General features: G+C 46.1%; 1 protein-coding gene across 9 annotated transcripts in view; it reads right to left on the reverse strand.

Moving 5' to 3' along the window:
• The window catches only part of LOC135518977 (lysine-specific demethylase 6A-like), a 114,576-nt gene that overhangs the window by 12,403 nt on the left and 84,578 nt on the right, over nt 1-17,595 (reverse strand). For all 9 annotated transcript variants that reach the window (XR_010452240.1, XR_010452239.1, XM_064943977.1 and 6 more), the window contains 15 exons: nt 17,305-17,427; nt 16,956-17,033; nt 15,347-15,454; nt 14,708-15,184; nt 13,348-14,252; nt 9,669-9,798; nt 7,987-8,092; nt 6,153-6,358; nt 5,847-5,893; nt 5,594-5,668; nt 5,133-5,281; nt 3,745-3,859; nt 3,111-3,298; nt 2,301-2,442; nt 1,516-1,642 (listed from right to left, as the gene is read on the reverse strand). Coding sequence is in view for 7 of the 9 variants with exons in the window: in XM_064943977.1 (XP_064800049.1) it covers nt 1,516-1,642; nt 2,301-2,442; nt 3,111-3,298; nt 3,745-3,859; nt 5,133-5,281; nt 5,594-5,668; nt 5,847-5,893; nt 6,153-6,358; nt 7,987-8,092; nt 9,669-9,798; nt 13,348-14,252; nt 14,708-15,184; nt 15,347-15,454; nt 16,956-17,033; nt 17,305-17,427 (2,976 nt within the window). In the remaining 2 variants the exon portion in view is untranslated. The remainder of the gene's footprint in view (nt 1-1,515; nt 1,643-2,300; nt 2,443-3,110; nt 3,299-3,744; nt 3,860-5,132; nt 5,282-5,593; nt 5,669-5,846; nt 5,894-6,152; nt 6,359-7,986; nt 8,093-9,668; nt 9,799-13,347; nt 14,253-14,707; nt 15,185-15,346; nt 15,455-16,955; nt 17,034-17,304; nt 17,428-17,595) is intronic.

The raw sequence follows: 17,595 nt of genomic DNA on the forward strand, positions 1-17,595 counted from the left end.
ACTCCAGCAGCAACCAGCTGAGGAGCAGCAGGAGAACCACATGTTTCACTCCAGCAGCAACCAGCTGAGGAGCAGCAGGAGAACCACATGTTTTACTCCAGCAGCAACCAGCTGAGGAACAGCAGGAGAACCACATGTTTTACTCCAGCAGCAACCAGCTGAGGAGCAGCAGGAGAACCACATGTTTTACTCCAGCAGCAACCAGCTGAGGAGCAGCAGGAGAACCACACGTTTTACTCCAGCAGCAGGAGAACCACATGTTTTACTCCAGCAGCAACCAGCTGAGGAGCGGCAGGAGAACCACATGTTTTACTCCAGCAGCAACCAGCTGAGGAGCAGCAGGAGAACCACACGTTTTACTCCAGCAGCAACCAGCTGAGGAGCAGCAGGAGAACCACGTGTTTTACTCCAGCAGCAACCAGCTGAGGAGCAGCAGGAGAACCACACGTTTTACTCCAGCAGCAACCAGCTGAGGAGCAGCAGGAGAACCACATGTTTTACTCCAGCAGCAACCAGCTGAGGAACAGCAGGAGAACCACATGTTTTACTCCAGCAGCAACCAGCTGAGGAGCAGCAGGAGAACCACATGTTTTACTCCAGCAGCAACCAGCTGAGGAGCAGCAGGAGAACCACACGTTTTACTCCAGCAGCAGGAGAACCACATGTTTTACTCCAGCAGCAACCAGCTGAGGAGCGGCAGGAGAACCACACGTTTTACTCCAGCAGCAACCAGCTGAGGAGCAGCAGGAGAACCACACGTTTTACTCCAGCAGCAACCAGCTGAGGAGCAGCAGGAGAACCACACGTTTTACTCCAGCAGCAACCAGCTGAGGAGCAGCAGGAGAACCACACGTTTTACTCCAGCAGCAACCAGCTGAGGAGCAGCAGGAGAACCACATGTTTTACTCCAGCAGCAACCAGCTGAGGAACAGCAGGAGAACCACACGTTTTACTCCAGCAGCAACCAGCTGAGGAACAGCAGGAGAACCACATGTTTTACTCCAGCAGCAACCAGCTGAGGAACAGCAGGAGAACCACACGTTTTACTCCAGCAGCAACCAGCTGAGGAACAGCAGGAGAACCACACGTTTTACTCCAGCAGCAACCAGCTGAGGAGCAGCAGGAGAACCACATGTTTTACTCCAGCAGCAACCAGCTGAGGAAATCCCACTCAGAATAGACTGTATGCTGTGTGCATGTGATAGTTGTGTTGGACAAATAAGATGGTGAATAACGAAGAAAAAAAAAAAAAAACAACTGGCCAATTTATTTCTAGTAAATTAGGCAAATTAACCAATAGACTGATAAGCATGACGGTCAACTGTATTTCTATCAATTAATAAAAAGCATTATTTTGCAATGGGATAATTGTTTCTCCCGGGCGTTTTGGTCGGCAACAGTTTTACGTAATCGGCTATATCTCCTTTTTTTAAATCATCACCGGCTAACGGAAAATAGGAGTTTTTGAATTGGAATCAATTGTTTTGGCCCCACAAGGACAGTGTGTGTGTGTACCTCACAGATGCTGCAGTAATGTACGGGCTCGTCCCTGGTCCTGCCGTGCCACACCAGCTCCTTGCCTGACGCCTGCAGTAGCTCCCGCAGCATCTGACACTGCTTCAATGTCCGCAGCAGACAGTACCTAGCAGAGACCGAGACACACAGGGGTTTGGTGTGTGTGTGTGCGTGCACGAGCGCAGGTGTGTATGAGTGAGAAGCAGAGCGAAAGGGAATTGTGTGTGTGTGTGTGAGGGCGAGCAAAAGGGAATTGTGTGTGTGTGTGTGTGTGTGAGCAAAAGGGAATTGTGTGTGTGTGTGTGTGTGTGTGTGTGTGTGTGTGTGTGTGAGGGCGAGCAAAAGGGAATTGTGTGTGTGTGTGTGTGTGTGTGTGGGCGAGCAAAAGGGAATTGTGTGTGTGTGTGTTAGGGCGAGCAAAAGGGAATTGTGTGTGTGTGTGTGTGTGTGTGTGTGTGTGTGTGTGTGTGTGTGTGTGTGTGTGTGTGTGTGTGTGTGTGTGAGAGAGAGAGGGCGAGCAAAAGGGAATTTTGTGTGTTTGTGTGTGTGAGAGGGCGAGCAGAAGGGAATTGTGTGTGTGTGTGTGTGTGTGTGTGTGTGTGTGTGTGTGTGTGTGTGTGTGTGTGTGTGTGTGTGTGTGGGCGAGCAAAGGAATTGTGTGTGTGTGTGTTAGGCGAGCAAAAGGAATTGTGTGTGTGTGTGTGTGTGTGTGTGTGTGTGTGTGTGTGTGTGTGTGTGTGTGTGAGGGCGAGCAAAAGGGAATTTTGTGTGTGTGTGTGACTCACTTGATCATCTGGAAGAGCTTGCTGTCGGAGACTTTGATATTCCTGGCCATGTTCCAGGAGAGGTGTATCATGGGGACAATGGACTTGACGCTCTGCAGCTTATTCCATTCATATCGCTCTGCTGCCAGCTTATACTGGTACGCTGAGGAGGGAGGGAGGGAGAGAGAGAGAGAGCGAGAGAGACAGAAAGAGAGAGCGAGAGAGACAGAAAGAGAGAGAGAGCGAGAGAGAGCGGGGGAGAGGGGGAGGAAGATAAAGTGAGACAAAGAGAGCGCGAGAGAGACAGAAAGAGAGCGCGAGAGAGACAGAAAGAGAGCGCGAGAGAGACAGAAAGAGAGCGCAAGAGAGACAGAAAGAGAGCGCAAGAGAGACAGAAAGAGAGAGCAAGAGAGACAGAAAGAGAGAGCGAGAGAGACAGAAAGAGAGAGCAAGAGAGACAGAAAGAGAGAGCGAGAGAGACAGAAAGAGAGAGCGAGAGAGACAGAAAGAGAGAGCGAGAGAGACAGAAAGAGAGAGCGAGAGAGACAGAAAGAGAGAGCGAGAGAGACAGAAAGAGAGAGCGAGAGAGACAGAAAGAGAGAGCGAGAGAGAGGGGGAGGAAGATAAAGCGAAAGTGAGGGAGACAGAGGGGGAGAGGGAGAAGGTAGAAGGGGTGTATTAATGACAATATCATTTCAATTTCACAATGTCAAGGCTTGTCAGAATCCAGCTATCATATTTAAATGAGGCTCCAACGAATTCAGCATTAAACCCCATAAAACAACAGTGCATGTTCATAGTAAGTATATCCCCTTGTTCTCCTCGTCTTACCAGTGAGGGGTCCTACGTTCCAGGCGATGTTGTTGCACCAGCCGATGGCCTGGACCCAGTGAACGGTGCCCGTGTTGAGCCACACCAGGTCTCCGGGGCGCTGGATGAACCGGTAGACGGGGACATCTGCCTCGTACAGGTCCTCCAGGTTGGGCCACCATGAACCCATCAGGAAGTTGATGTTGTTCCTGGAGGAGAGACACACACAGGATGATAGAGATACAAATACTGCCGACTCCGTGCTATTGTAAATGTAAATTCATCAAATCAAATAGATTGTTACATCATCAATGAATGATTGTTACATCATCAATGAATGATTGTTACATCATCAATGAATGAATGTTACATCATCAATGAATGATTGTTACATCATCAATGAATGATTGTTACATCATCAATGAATGATTGTTACATCATCAATGAATGATTGTTACATCATCAATGAATGATTGTTACATCATCAATGAATGAAAATATGAAAAAATGATTCTACTTTTATTAGCATTAGGTCCACTATAGCCAAAGCAGAGTTAGACGTGTCTGTGACTTCAGATTGTATTGGCTATAAACAGACAGAGGTAGGAGATGCACTTTGTGTTGAGTTAGAAGCAGGAGATGTTTGTTGACGTACTTTTCACAGAAGTCGTTGATGATTCCCCAGTAAGGCTGGGGCACAGAGAACCACTCACAGTCCCCCGGGCCAATGTTGATGTTCACTGAACAGAAGTTGTTGTTCTCTTGGTGACCTAACAGACAAGATAAATACTTCATAAAACAAAATGCATGAAACAAAATGACTACAAAAAACAAATTGTGTGTCAGACCTGGAATCAAATATATGATTATTTGTTATTTAAATACATATTTTCTGTGTATTTGAGTACTTTCAAATAATGTGAATCAACCACTTTAAGTATTTTATTATGTTTTATTGTCACATACAACAGATAGGTGCAGTGAAATGTGTTGTTTTACAGGGTCAGTCATAGTAGTATGATAGGTGTTGTTTTACAGGGTCAGTCATAGTAGGATGATAGGTGTTGTTTTACAGGGTCAGTCATAGTAGTATGATAGGTGTTGTTTTACAGGGTCAGTCATAGTAGTATGATAGGTGTTGTTGTACAGGGTCAGTCATAGTAGTATGATAGGTGTTGTTGTACAGGGTCAGTCATAGTAGTATGATAGGTGTTGTTGTACAGGGTCAGTCATAGTAGTATGATAGGTGTTGTTTTACAGGGTCAGTCATAGTAGTATGATAGGTGTTGTTATGATAGGTGTTGTTTTACAGGGTACAGGGTCAGTCATAGTAGTATGATAGGTGTTGTTTTACAGGGTCAGTCATAGTAGTACGATAGGTGTTGTTTTACAGGGTCAGTCATAGTAGTACGATAGGTGTTGTTTTACAGGGTCATAGTAGTATGATAGGTGTTGTTTTACAGGGTCAGTCATAGTAGTATGATAGGTGTTGTTTTACAGGGTCAGACATAGTAGTATGATAGGTGTTGTTTTACATGGTCAGTCATAGTAGTATGATAGGTGTTGTTTTACAGGGTCAGTCATAGTAGTATGATAGGTGTTGTTTTACAGGGTCAGTCATAGTAGTATGATAGGTGTTGTTTTACAGGGTCAGTCATAGTAGTATGATAGGTGCTGTTTTACAGGGTCATACATAGTAGTATGGCGTCCCTAGAGCAAATTAGGAATAAGTGCCTTGCTCAAGTGCACATTGACAGGTTTTTCACCTTGTCGGCTCAGGTATTCAAACCAGCAACCTTTCGGTTACTGGCCCAATGCTCAAATACCTGGGTTAAATGCATGGGACTTAATTTGAGTCAGTGTATTTGAGTATTTCTAAATACATTCCAATATTCAACTCCTCGTCTTAAAAAAACAAAACAAAAAAAAACATTTCAATATTTACTTGGAAATGTGAAAGTAACGTAGATATTTGAAATAGTATCTGAACCCAGGTCTGGTGTGTGTGTGTGTGTGTGTGTGTGTGTGTGTGTGTGCATGTACCTGGCGTCCTGCTCCCAGGGACCTTCATGTAAAGCTGGACAGTGTTCATGCCCAGGATGGTGTGTCCTACGTGGCTGAGCAGGTTTCCAGCAGACACCACCCTGGCAAAGGCTGGCAGCTTACTGAGCTCCTGCAGATGCAGTTTCCACCTTGGATGAGGTCAAAGAGGGCAAGGGTCAGCACTAAACTCTACTGCACAGACACACACCGCACCCAACCTCAGAGATCCTCATCATGATAACAATGCCTAATCCAAAAGCAGCCCTTGTCCCTTCTCCCTAAGCCATACCTCGTGTCTGTTTCTACAACCAAACGGTCTGGAGACTGCTCCACCTGTAGCCCCTAACCAGTCTGTTTTTGGACCATATGATATAATCTGGTTTACATGAAAAGGTCAAACTAAAGTCTCTCGTTAACAGAACTACATAATGTTGTCAGTGAGAGTTGTGTGGAACACTTACTTCCTATCGTCAGACAGGTCGATGTTGGTGCCAAACTTGATGTGTTTGAAGGGCCCTTTCTTCCGGCACGCCACACTGCAGGATCATGGCATATGTAGTTTAGACAGAGCAGAGCGATATGACACACAGACCGAGACAGAGAGACAGACGGCCAGGGAGGGAGGGAGGGACAGAAAGACAGACTGCCAGGGAGGGAGGGAGGGACAGAGAGACAGACGTCCAGGGAGGGAGGGAGGGACAGAGGGCATCTTACCTCTCTGCGTTGGCTGCCTCTGCTTCCAGCTCCATCTTCTTCTCCTCCTGAGAAATACATTCAATATAGATTTATGTTGTCTAGTTTGAGGGACAGAGTGAGGAGAGAACATGTGAATATTCAGTGTCTGACAGGGGTTGGTTCTCAGCACAGTGAACACACGGCCTTTCAGAGAACAGGACACAGCTCAAAACGCCTTGAATCTCTAATCAACAAGGCCTTGTATTGAGAGCATTTGCAATGGTGATGGTTCTCTGTGTCGGTCTGTCTGTGTGCCTGTATCCTTCAGCCGCTTCCTCTACTAACCCGTAGAGAATCCTGGAAGGACGACGCCTGGTATTGGGCGTACTTGGCGATGGTGGTGTGTGACTGGCTGCTCTGGCAGCGCCACATCTTCCTGGTGCCGCTCAGGTCCCAGTTCTCATCGGTGGGCTGAGACAGCTGAGTCCGCACCTCCACCAGGTGGTCAGGGTTAGACTCCACCAGGGTCTTAGTAGAGAACAGACCCAGGTCTGACAGAGTGGACGGGTGGGGGAGAAGGGTGGAGGGAGAGAGAGACAGAGAAGGGTGGATGGAGGGAAAACAGTGAGGGAGAGAAAAGAAGTGGGAGACAGAGAAAGGGATGGGAAATGAGGAAAAGTGGAGAGATAAAAAGAGAAAGGGATGTTTAGTAAACTCACAACTTGCATCTGCAAAAAATATGTCACTGACAATCAGCTAATTCCTGAAAGCATGGCTGAAATGTATTTCCCAGTGCAGTAAAACAAAGAGTTCAGAAGCACTCTAGCTTAATAAAATACAAACTATTTATCCATCCAGATATTTTGAGTGAGTTTCAAGCAAGTGCACTAGCAGCTAATTTCTTCCAGGGGCGCCGTGCTACTAGGGCTGACCCTGTAAAACAACACCTATCATACTACTATGTCTGACCTTGTAAAACAACACCTATCATACTACTATGTCTTACCCTGTAAAACAACACCTATCATACTACTATGTCTTACCCTGTAAAACAACACCTATCATACTACTATGTCTTACCCTGTAAAACAACACCTATCATACTACTATGTCTTACCCTGTAAAACAACACCTATCATACTACTATGACTGACCCTGTAAAACAACACCTATCATACTACTATGACCCTGTAAAATAACACCTATCATACTACTATGACTGACCCTGTAAAACAACACCTATCATACTACTATGACTGACCCTGTAAAACAACACCTATCATACTACTATGACTGACCCTGTAAAACAACACCTATCATACTACTATGACTGACCCTGTAAAACAACACCTATCATACTACTATGACTGACCCTGTAAAACAACACATTACACAGCACCTATCATACTACTATGACTGACCCTGTAAAACAACACCTATCATACTACTATGTCTTACCCTGTAAAACAACACCTATCATACTACTATGTCTTACCCTGTAAAACAACACCTATCATACTACTATGTCTTACCCTGTAAAACAACACCTATCATACTACTATGACTGACCCTGTAAAACAACACCTATCATACTACTATGACTGACCCTGTAAAACAACACCTATCATACTACTATGACTGACCCTGTAAAACAACACCTATCATACTACTATGACTGACCCTGTAAAACAACACATTACACAGCACCTATCATACTACTATGACTGACCCTGTAAAACAACACCTATCATACTACTATGACTGACCCTGTAAAACAACACCTATCATACTACTATGACTGACCCTGTAAAACAACACATTACACTGCACCTATCCAGTGTGTGTTAATGCAACAGTAGAGAACTGATGGAGTGAGGGAGCCAATATATTTTCTATGCAGCAAATACTTGACTCCACATGCTACATTGAATGTAATGACTCTCTCTGCCTGCAGGTGGTGCTGTTCTCATACATGTAAAGTTGGTCAACAGACACACACACCCCCCCCCAAGCCAGTGAATGAATGCAAACACACACACACATAGCTTTACTACGCTAAACACAAATTAGACAGAAGGACTAGACAGTTGACTTGTATTTATTCTGCTGGACTGGAATGCCACCAGCAGCAGTAGTGTGTGTAATGGCGGTATATGACTGCCAGACGTGTGTAACTCACCCAGTTTGAGCGCCCCAGCCAGCCCTCTGATGACAGTGACGGGGTTGGAGGGGTTGGTGCAGAACTGATGAAGCGGAGGGAAGAAGGCATCTCTCTTATTCTCCAGCTACACACCATGGGAGAAACAGACAGATCAGAGACCACACACACACACACACACACTCTAATGTCGAGTATAGCCAAAACACACTACCAAACTGTAACCAACTGACTACCAAATTATTTACATTTAAGTCATTTAGCAGATGCTCTTATCCAGAGCAACATACAGGAGCAATTAGGGTTAAGTGCATTGCTCAAGGGCACGTCGACAGAGCCTTGTCAGCCCAGGCATTTGAACCAGCAACCTTTCAGCTACTGGCCAAACGCTCTTACCACTAGCCTACCAGCCTACCAGCCCACCTCTAACCACCAGCCCACCTGCTGCCCTAAATGTTGACTTGAAATGCAAACTAGACCATTTGTTGTAATAAACACTAAGACCATAGAGCCCAGGCCCGCCATAGAGCCCAGGCCAGCCATAGAGCCCAGGCCAGCCATAGAGCCCAGGCCAGCCATAGAGCCCAGGCCAGCCATAGAGCCCAGGCCAGCCATAGAGCCCAGGCCAGCCATAGAGCCCAGGCCAGCCATAGAGCCCAGGCCAGCCATAGAGCCCAGGCCAGTAGGAACGACAACTACATTTATCTGAGAGAGTAAAAAGCACAGGAATGAAATCCCAACCAGGGTTTCTGTTAGGAAAATGTGGCGCAGGATATTTGACCGGCAACATTGTAAATTTACCGGACATTGGAGAAATCTGACGGACCCATACGCATAACCTGATTAGGGCGTCCACCCACAGTGCTCAGTGACATCACACTTAGAATATGGTAATTCATATTAACAGAGCATGCAGGTCGAGGATGCAACTTTAAAAAGTAACGAGTCTGACGCAACAGATCAGAACGTTTATCTTAAAATATTAATAAGCTATTATTTATTCACATTACAAGTGCAGCAATGCGCACAAGGCAGTAGGCTACAAGTGAATGTTTGTTCCATAATGCAACTGGCAGGAAACCACAGTGCCAAAAGGGGGCGCCTGTCACACAAACGGTGACAGAGATTCAAATATCTGTTAGAAATATAGAAAGAGAGGAGATCTAATAGGCTACTTTGAAGACATGCCTCATATGTTTTAAAATGTTCAGGTTTCAAACACTTAAGTAGGCACAGCCTACTGCCGTCAGCTCATTGCAAAGTGGCGTGTGACACGCTGATGAAGCCTGGCTTCTGATGGTTGTTTGAGATGCTGCAGCAGCAGCTCTCACGCTGTCTGACAGATTTACTGCTCCTCTGTATCTGTATGTTGTATGCGTGTGATAAAAATATATATAATGTAGCCTACACACACACCAATTTAATTCCATAAAATTATGCAAATTTACCTGTAGACCGATAAGCATGAGTAGTCAAATGTATTTCCAGTACATCGACTGGTATTTACATCAATCAAGAGGCTAAAAAGCCTAATTTCACAGTGGGATTTTTTTCTTCTTCTCCCGGACAATTGGCCAGCGCCAATTTCATTCATCTGCTTTTCTAAAAATAAAAATAGTCCAAAAGCCGACTATTACAGGCTAACGGAAACCCTAATCCCAACATACAGACATGAGTAAAAACCCTCACAGCTATTTACTCACGTAGATACTGGGTGTGGAGGGGTTGAGTTTGTCCTTCGGCAGCGAGGGTGAGGGGGGCAGGGGGGGCCTGGGCGGAGGACACTGATCAAGGAGGATACTGCTGCTGGACAGGCCATTCTTCCCCAGGTTCCTAAAGACACGGGGGGGGGGGGGGGGCACCAGGTCTCAGAAACAGTATTTTTTAAACTGTTCCAGTAACAATGCTTTTTGTTGCATCTCTCCCATCTCTCCTCTTTAATTGGCTAGGTGAGACAGCACAGATCACGTTTCAGCAAAGAGCAGCAGCACAAACCAACACGATGGATCTGGAGTCGAGACATGCATTGTGGAGTGGAGAACACTTCAAACAGATCACCGTTAAAACAGATTACAGATTAACTGGTTCTATGGCTGTGTTTACACAGGCAGTCCAATTCAGATAAACAGTTTTTATTTGACTTTTGACAAATCAGATCAGCTTTGGGGAAAAAGCTCCCCCTGTGCTTTGGGGAAAAAATAAATCTGATGTGAAAATTTGGTCTAACGACCAAATAGTGAGAAAAAAAAATATTCTAATCGGGCTGCCTGTGTAAACAGCCTATTGAAGTGCTTCAGTGACAGAAAGAAGCCTAGAGAAGCAGTTAACCAAAGCTCCAGTCATATACAGAACTGTAGATGTACAGTAGAATAACAGCTATGGCTTAGGTTGTGTACACACAGGGCTTACTGCTCAGGAACTCTACAGCCCTGTCAGTTCCTGGCCACTTCCTGTAGACACTAAACAGATCCATCCAGAAACATCCCCTAGGGACCAGCCTGGTCACTGGTGTCCACCTGAGGAAATCCCCCTCGCCTATCAGAGAGGAAAGCTAGTGGAGATCTACCATGTTCATCATGTCTAGTTCCTTCAGACTACACTTTTTATTTATTTTATTTAACCTTTATTTAACTAGGCAAGTCAGTTAAGAACAAATTCTTATTTACAATGACAGTGGGTTAACTGCCCTGTTCAGGGGCAGATGACAGATTTTTACCTTGTCAGCTCAGGGATTCGATCTTGCAACCTTTCAGTTACTAGTCGAACGCTCTAACCACTAGGCTACCTGCCGCCCCCTAATGAGCACAACACTGATACAACTATTTGGTAACCCAGAGCAGGTAAGGCTAACTAAAGGGTTAACTAAAAGGCTAACTAAAGGGTTAACTAAAAGGCTAACTAAAGGGTTAACTAAAAGGCTAAACTAGAAGGCTAACTAAAGGTTTAACTAGAAGGCTAACTAAAGGTTTAACTAGAAGGCTAACTAAATGGTTAATTAGAAGGCTAACTGAAGGGTTAATTAGAAGGCTAACTAAAGGATTAACTAGAAGGCTAACTTATGAAAGGGGGATACCAAGTAAGTTGTACAACTGAATGCATTCAACTGAAATGTGTCTTCCACATTTAACCCAACCCCTCTGAATCCATGCTCAGGGGCGGAACGACAGCTTTTTACCTTGTCAGCTCGGGGATTCAATCCAGCAACCTTTCGGGTTACAAGTCCAGCGCTCTAACCACTAGGCTACCTGCCACCAACTAAAGGCTAACTAAGGGCTACAGGCCCTTAAGGCCAGGCTGGCTGGCTACAGCACAAAGACCTTCAAAAGGCAACTCAAACCACAGTCGACTTTCTCACCAAAATAAATAAGTCATCAGCAACTCAGCCAGCCACACCAGTCAGTCAGTCAGTCAGCCAGCCACACCAGTCAGTCAGTCAGTCAGCCAGCCACACCAGTCAGTCAGTCACACCAGTCAGTCAGTCAGTCAGTCAGTCAGTCAGTCAGCCAGCCACACCAGTCAGTCAGTCAGCCAGCCACACCAGTCAGTCACACCAGTCAGTCACACCAGTCAGTCAGTCAGCCAGCCACACCAGTCAGTCAGTCAGTCAGTCACACCAGTCAGTCAGTCAGTCAGCCACACCAGTCAGTCAGTCAGTCAGCCAGCCACACCAGTCAGTCACACCAGTCAGTCACACCAGTCAGTCAGTCAGCCAGCCACACCAGTCAGTCAGTCAGCCAGCCACACCAGTCAGTCAGTCAGCCAGCCACACCAGTCAGTCAGTCAGCCAGCCACACCAGTCAGTCAGTCAGTCAGCCACACCAGTCAGTCAGTCAGCCACACCAGTCAGTCAGTCAGCCACACCAGTCAGTCAGTCAGCCACACCAGTCAGTCAGTCAGCCACACCAGTCAGTCAGTCAGCCACACCAGTCAGTCAGTCAGCCACACCAGACAGTCAGCCAGCCACACCAGTCAGCCAGTCAGTCAGTCAGCCACACCAGTCAGCCAGTCAGTCAGCCAGCCACACCAGTCAGCCAGCCACACCAGTCAGCCGCACCAGTCAGTCAGCCAGCCGCACCAGTCAGTCAGCCAGCCGCACCAGTCAGTCAGCCAGCCGCACCAGTCAGTCAGCCAGCCGCACCAGTCAGCCGCACCAGTCAGCCGCACCAGTCAGCCGCACCAGTCAGTCGCACCAGTCAGTCAGTCAGCCACACCAGTCAGTCAGTCAGCCACACCAGTCAGTCAGTCAGCCACACCAGTCAGCTCCATGTGACTCAGACAGTGAACTCTAGTTAGTATGACATTTACAATGAAACACTGCATAACAACAGACTTTACCACATCCATTTACCAGCCTGTAAAAACGCACATAGCCTTTACCACATCCATACATACACTCCAATCAGAACGCACATAGCCTTTACCACATCCATACATACACTCCAATCAGAACGCACATAGCCTTTACCACATCCATACATACACTCCAATCAGAACGCACATAGCCTTTACCACATCCATACATACACTCCAATCAAAACGCACATAGCCTTTACCACATCCATACATACACTCCAATCAAAACGCACATAGCCTTTACCACATCCATACATACACTCCAATCAGAACGCACATAGCCTTTACCACATCCATACATACACTCCAATCAGAACGCACATAGCCTTTACCACATCCATACATACACTCCAATCAGAACGCACATAGCCTTTACCACATCTATACATACACTCCAATCAGAACGCACATAGCCTTTACCACATCCATACATACACTCCAATCAGAACGCACATAGCCTTTACCACATCCATACATACACTCCAATCAGAACGCACATAGCCTTTACCACATCCATACATACACTCCAATCAGAACGCACATAGCCTTTACCACATCCATACATACACTCCAATCAGAACGCACATAGCCTTTACCACATCCATACATACACTCCAATCAGAACGCACATAGCCTTTACCACATCCATACATACACTCCAATCAGAACGCACATAGCCTTTACCACATCCATACATACACTCCAATCAGAACGCACATAGCCTTTACCACATCCATAAATACACTCCAATCAGAACGCACATAGCCTTTACCACATCCATACATACACTCCAATCAGAACGCACATAGACTTTACCACATCCATACATACACTCCAATCAGAACGCACATAGACTTTACCACATCCATACATACACTCCAATCAGAACGCACATAGCCTTTACCACATCCATAAATACACTCCAATCAGAACGCACATAGCCTTTACCACATCCATACATACACGCCAATCAAAACGCAAATTGGCTACAATTGAAGTGTGATGTGACAGAAGGATATGATGTCCTACCTGCATGCTTTGAGCACCTGGTTTGAGCTGGGGTAGATGGATACTGAGGACCATGAGGCCAGGGCTGGCCTTCTGTGAGACAGTTCAGTGGGATCCACCTTGACTGGGCTGCGAGAGTCCTCTAGCCCCTTACCATTGACCTGTGGGGTAGTGGTGGTACCGCTGTTGGGCGGGCTGCTGTTAAGGCTGGCGAGGTTGGTGGCTGTGGGTGGGTTAGTGGAGCGGTGGGGGGAGGGGATGGTGACGAGGGGCGAGGGAGCCACAGAGTGTTCCGACAGGGGTTTGGGACCTCCATGGTGGACACCCGGGTGGATGTTGTTGACCTTGATGTTATCGTCCGTGGTGGCTCCTTGATTAACGCCACGATGATGATGATTATTACTATCGTGGTTTTCATCACCCTTATTATTGTCCTTTCCTCTGAGCAAGGCTGAGAGCTGAGGGTCGCCTGAACTGAGCGCGCCCGGAGGAGGAGAGCCGGGCTGGGATTGGCTCCCCGAGCTGTACGTGGTGGTCACCACCCCCTGCTGGATGTGATTAGCCAATCCATGTGTAAGGGCGGTGAGACTGGGACTGGGACTGCACAGTGTTCCTGCATGGGTAGCCAATCCGCTGCTGCTTCCTAAAGGCGTGGTCTCTTTGGTTTGGGCCCCTGAGGTAGTGGTGGTGGAGGGGAGGGGAGAGGAAGGGAGATAGTTGGGGCCACCGCCCCTCTGTGGCGAAGAGGAGAAGGAGGAGAGGGAGGAACAGGAGGAGGAAGAGGAGGCAGGGCAGGGCCCGGTGGAATGTCCGACCTGATTTAGACTTTGAGCACCAGGGCCAGCTGCCTGGGTGGGATGGGAGGGGGAGGAAGGGTGTTCTCCATTGGGACCTGCCGAATATGAACCTGGACCTTTGTGAAGCCCCTGACGGAGAAACAAAACAGCAACGAACATTAGAGGGTGAGACAAAACACTAACGGACATTAGCAGGTGAGACAAAACAGCAACAAACATTAGAGGGTGAGACAAAACAGCAACGAACATTAGAGGGTGAGACAAAACACTAACGGACATTAGCAGGTGAGACAAAACAGCAACAAACATTAGAGGGTGAGACAAAACAGCAACGAACATTAGAGGGTGAGACAAAACACTAACGGACATTAGCAGGTGAGACAAAACAGCAACAAACATTAGAGGGTGAGACAAAACAGCAACGAACATTAGAGGGTGAGACAAAACAGCAACGAACATTAGAGGGTGAGACAAAACAAGAAAGAGAGAGTGTGAGACCAAGTCAGAGCAAAAGAGAGCTAGAACGAAGGAGATTAGACAGACAATATGAGCAGCTCAACTGAGACAGTACCATCAATATGTACCTCAGGGGAGTTGGTGTGTTGCTGGCTCTTCCAGGCCTCCTCTGCATTACTGGTACTGTTGCTGCGGTGACTGGTGGTGTTGCTGGTGGGGGTATTGGTACTACTAGTGTTGCTGGTAGGGGTACTGGTATCACTAGCGGCTGTGCAGTTGTGAGGTAGACAGTTCTGCTGCAGGTAAGGCACGTTTCTGTTACTCCTGCCACTTTCTGTTAGACCCCCCGGTAAAGTCCCTGCACCCGGTAAACCGGGAGTGTGATTATTGCCCATGGTCCCCGCCTCCTGATTACCCAGCTGTCCCAGGTGACTTAAAGATAAAGGTCCGTTGGCCATTGGCTGAGGAGTGCAGGGAGGGTGGGCTGTGGTGTGACTGACAGGTGAAGTCCGGGAGAGGGGGTGAGGTGAGGGGAGGGAGTTTGGGGATAACGAGGGGCCGTTGGGTAGTGTGGGCCACAACTGGCCTGCTGCCTGCTGTTTCACCTAGAAAATAAAAACGGAAAGATGGAAGAGAGACAGAAAAGCTGTACTAGCACGTCTTTTTCCTATATATAGCACTCCAAATGTCTTTAAACACTGAAATGGAACGATGGCTTAAGTTATTCATACATAAAGCCACAGGTTTGTTTGAGTGTGTGTATGTACCTGCTGTTGATGCTGCTGCATGAGGGAGAACTGGTTTTCCAGCTGATCCAGCATCTGTACCTGTGGTAGTTTCAGACTGGTCCGGTTGGTCCGGAGCTGATCCAGGAGCTAGAGGTGGAGGGAAAGGTATTTAGAACCATCCTTAACTATTTACATTGTGAATTGTTTCGCTTAAGCCTTTTATTCTTACTATTCAGTCCTCAGGTTGCTTTGGAAAAGGGCCTGAGAGTCTAAAATTAAAACCCAGCAAAGCTGAGTGATGCTCCACAGCGTCAAACACTGGTTTTGAATCCTGAATCTCCCCCTGTGTGTTTATACTAGAGATGTACCGTTGAGCTGCAGCTCCCCCTGTGTTTATACTAGAGATGTACCGTTGAGCTGCAGCTCCCCCTGTGTGTTTATACTAGAGACGTACCGTTGAGCTGCAGCTCCCCCTGTGTTTATACTAGAGACATACCGTTGAGCTGCAGCTCCCCCTGTGTTTATACTAGAGACATACCGTTGAGCTGCAGCTCCCCCTGTGTGTTTATACTAGAGACATACCGTTGAGCTGCAGCTTTTGTTATTGACCAAATACTTATTTTCCACCATAATTTGCAAGTAAATTCATAAATCCTACAATGTGATTTCCTGGATTTTTTCCTTCTCATTTTGTCTGTCATAGTTGAAGTGTACCTATGGTGAAAATTACAGGCCTCATCTTTTTAAGTGGGAGAACTTGCACAATTGGTGGCTGACTAAATACTTTTTTGCCCCACGGTGTGTGTGTGTGTATAGAGATATATATATATCTATCTAGATCTATTGATCTATCTAGATCTACATTTACATTACATTTAAGTCATTTGGCAGACGCTCTTATCCAGAGCGACTTACAAATCTATTGATCTATCTATCTATTGATCTATCTATTGATCTATATATTTATTATAGTCCTATAATCCTATAATAACTACGACCTAAAACTTCTTACCTGGGAATATTGAAGACTCATCTTAAAAGGAACCACCAGTTTTCATATGTTCTCATGTTCTGAGCAAGGACCTGAAACGTTAGCTTTCTTACATAGCACATATTGCACTTTTACTTTCTTCTCCAACACTTTGTTTTTGCATTATTTAAACCAAATTGAACATGTTTCATTATTTACTTGAGGCTAAATTGATTTTATTGATGTATTATATTAAGTTAAAAAAATAAGTGTTCATTCAGTATTGTTGTAATTGTCATTATTACAAATGTTAAACTTTTTTTAAAACTATTATTATTATTTATTTTTTTATATATAAAAATAAAATTATATATTTTTTTTTATATTGGGAAAAAATAACATTTTTATATATATATATATATATATTTTTTTTTCTTCTTTTAAATCGGCCGATTAATCGGTATCGGCTTTTTTGGTCCTCCAATAATCGGTAACGGCGTTGAAAAATCATAATTGGTCGACCTTTAATCGATATATTTATGTTTTATTTTTATACCTACAGGGTCCTAAAATTCACAATCAAATGGCTTCATCATCATCTTAAAACAATTCCATATGTTAACTTAGTAGATATTGCAATTTATGGGCGTAGACCTATAGGGGTTAACAAATACCCACCTGTAGTCTCTGTGGCGTTAGGTACCAGCTGGGGATCTGCTGTTGTACCGGGTCGTTTGTCCACAAGTCGACACCACTCTGTGCTCAGAGAAAAGAGAGATGCTCGTCAATATACCGTGTAAATGTTTCAGCGTCATTCCTTTTTGAGTTCACCGGTTGTGTAATGGAGTGGACAGTTCCCAGGCTTTAGTACCAGAGCTGGATTGTAAAGGCACCACATGGATGAAAGGGGCAGGACTACCTGGACATGTCCAATAAGAAACACTCACTTTAGTTATCCGTTGAAACACATTTGAATGAATGCCTTAATGAATAGGGTCAGTTGGGTGGGTAAAAGACTGAACCCTACCTTAGCTGGGCTGGTGGTGCGTTTCCTCTTGACAGGGCTGGCCTGACTGTCAGTGTGGCTGGGATGGGGAGAGGCCTGTGTCTGTACCTGGCCTCCCTCACCTCCATTGTGGGGCTTACATGCCTGTAAGAGGGGGGGAGGGGGCAGGAGTGGAGAGGAAGGTTATAGGGAGGAGGCAGGAGTGGAGGGGGAAGGTTATAGGGGGGAGGCAGGAGAGGAAGGTTATAGGGGGAGGCAGGAGAGGAGGGGGAAGGCAGGATAGGAGGGGGAAGGCAGGAGAGGAGTGGGAAG

Source organism: Oncorhynchus masou, chromosome 29 (genome assembly GCF_036934945.1).
Source record: "Oncorhynchus masou masou isolate Uvic2021 chromosome 29, UVic_Omas_1.1, whole genome shotgun sequence".
NCBI lineage: Eukaryota > Metazoa > Chordata > Actinopteri > Salmoniformes > Salmonidae > Oncorhynchus > Oncorhynchus masou.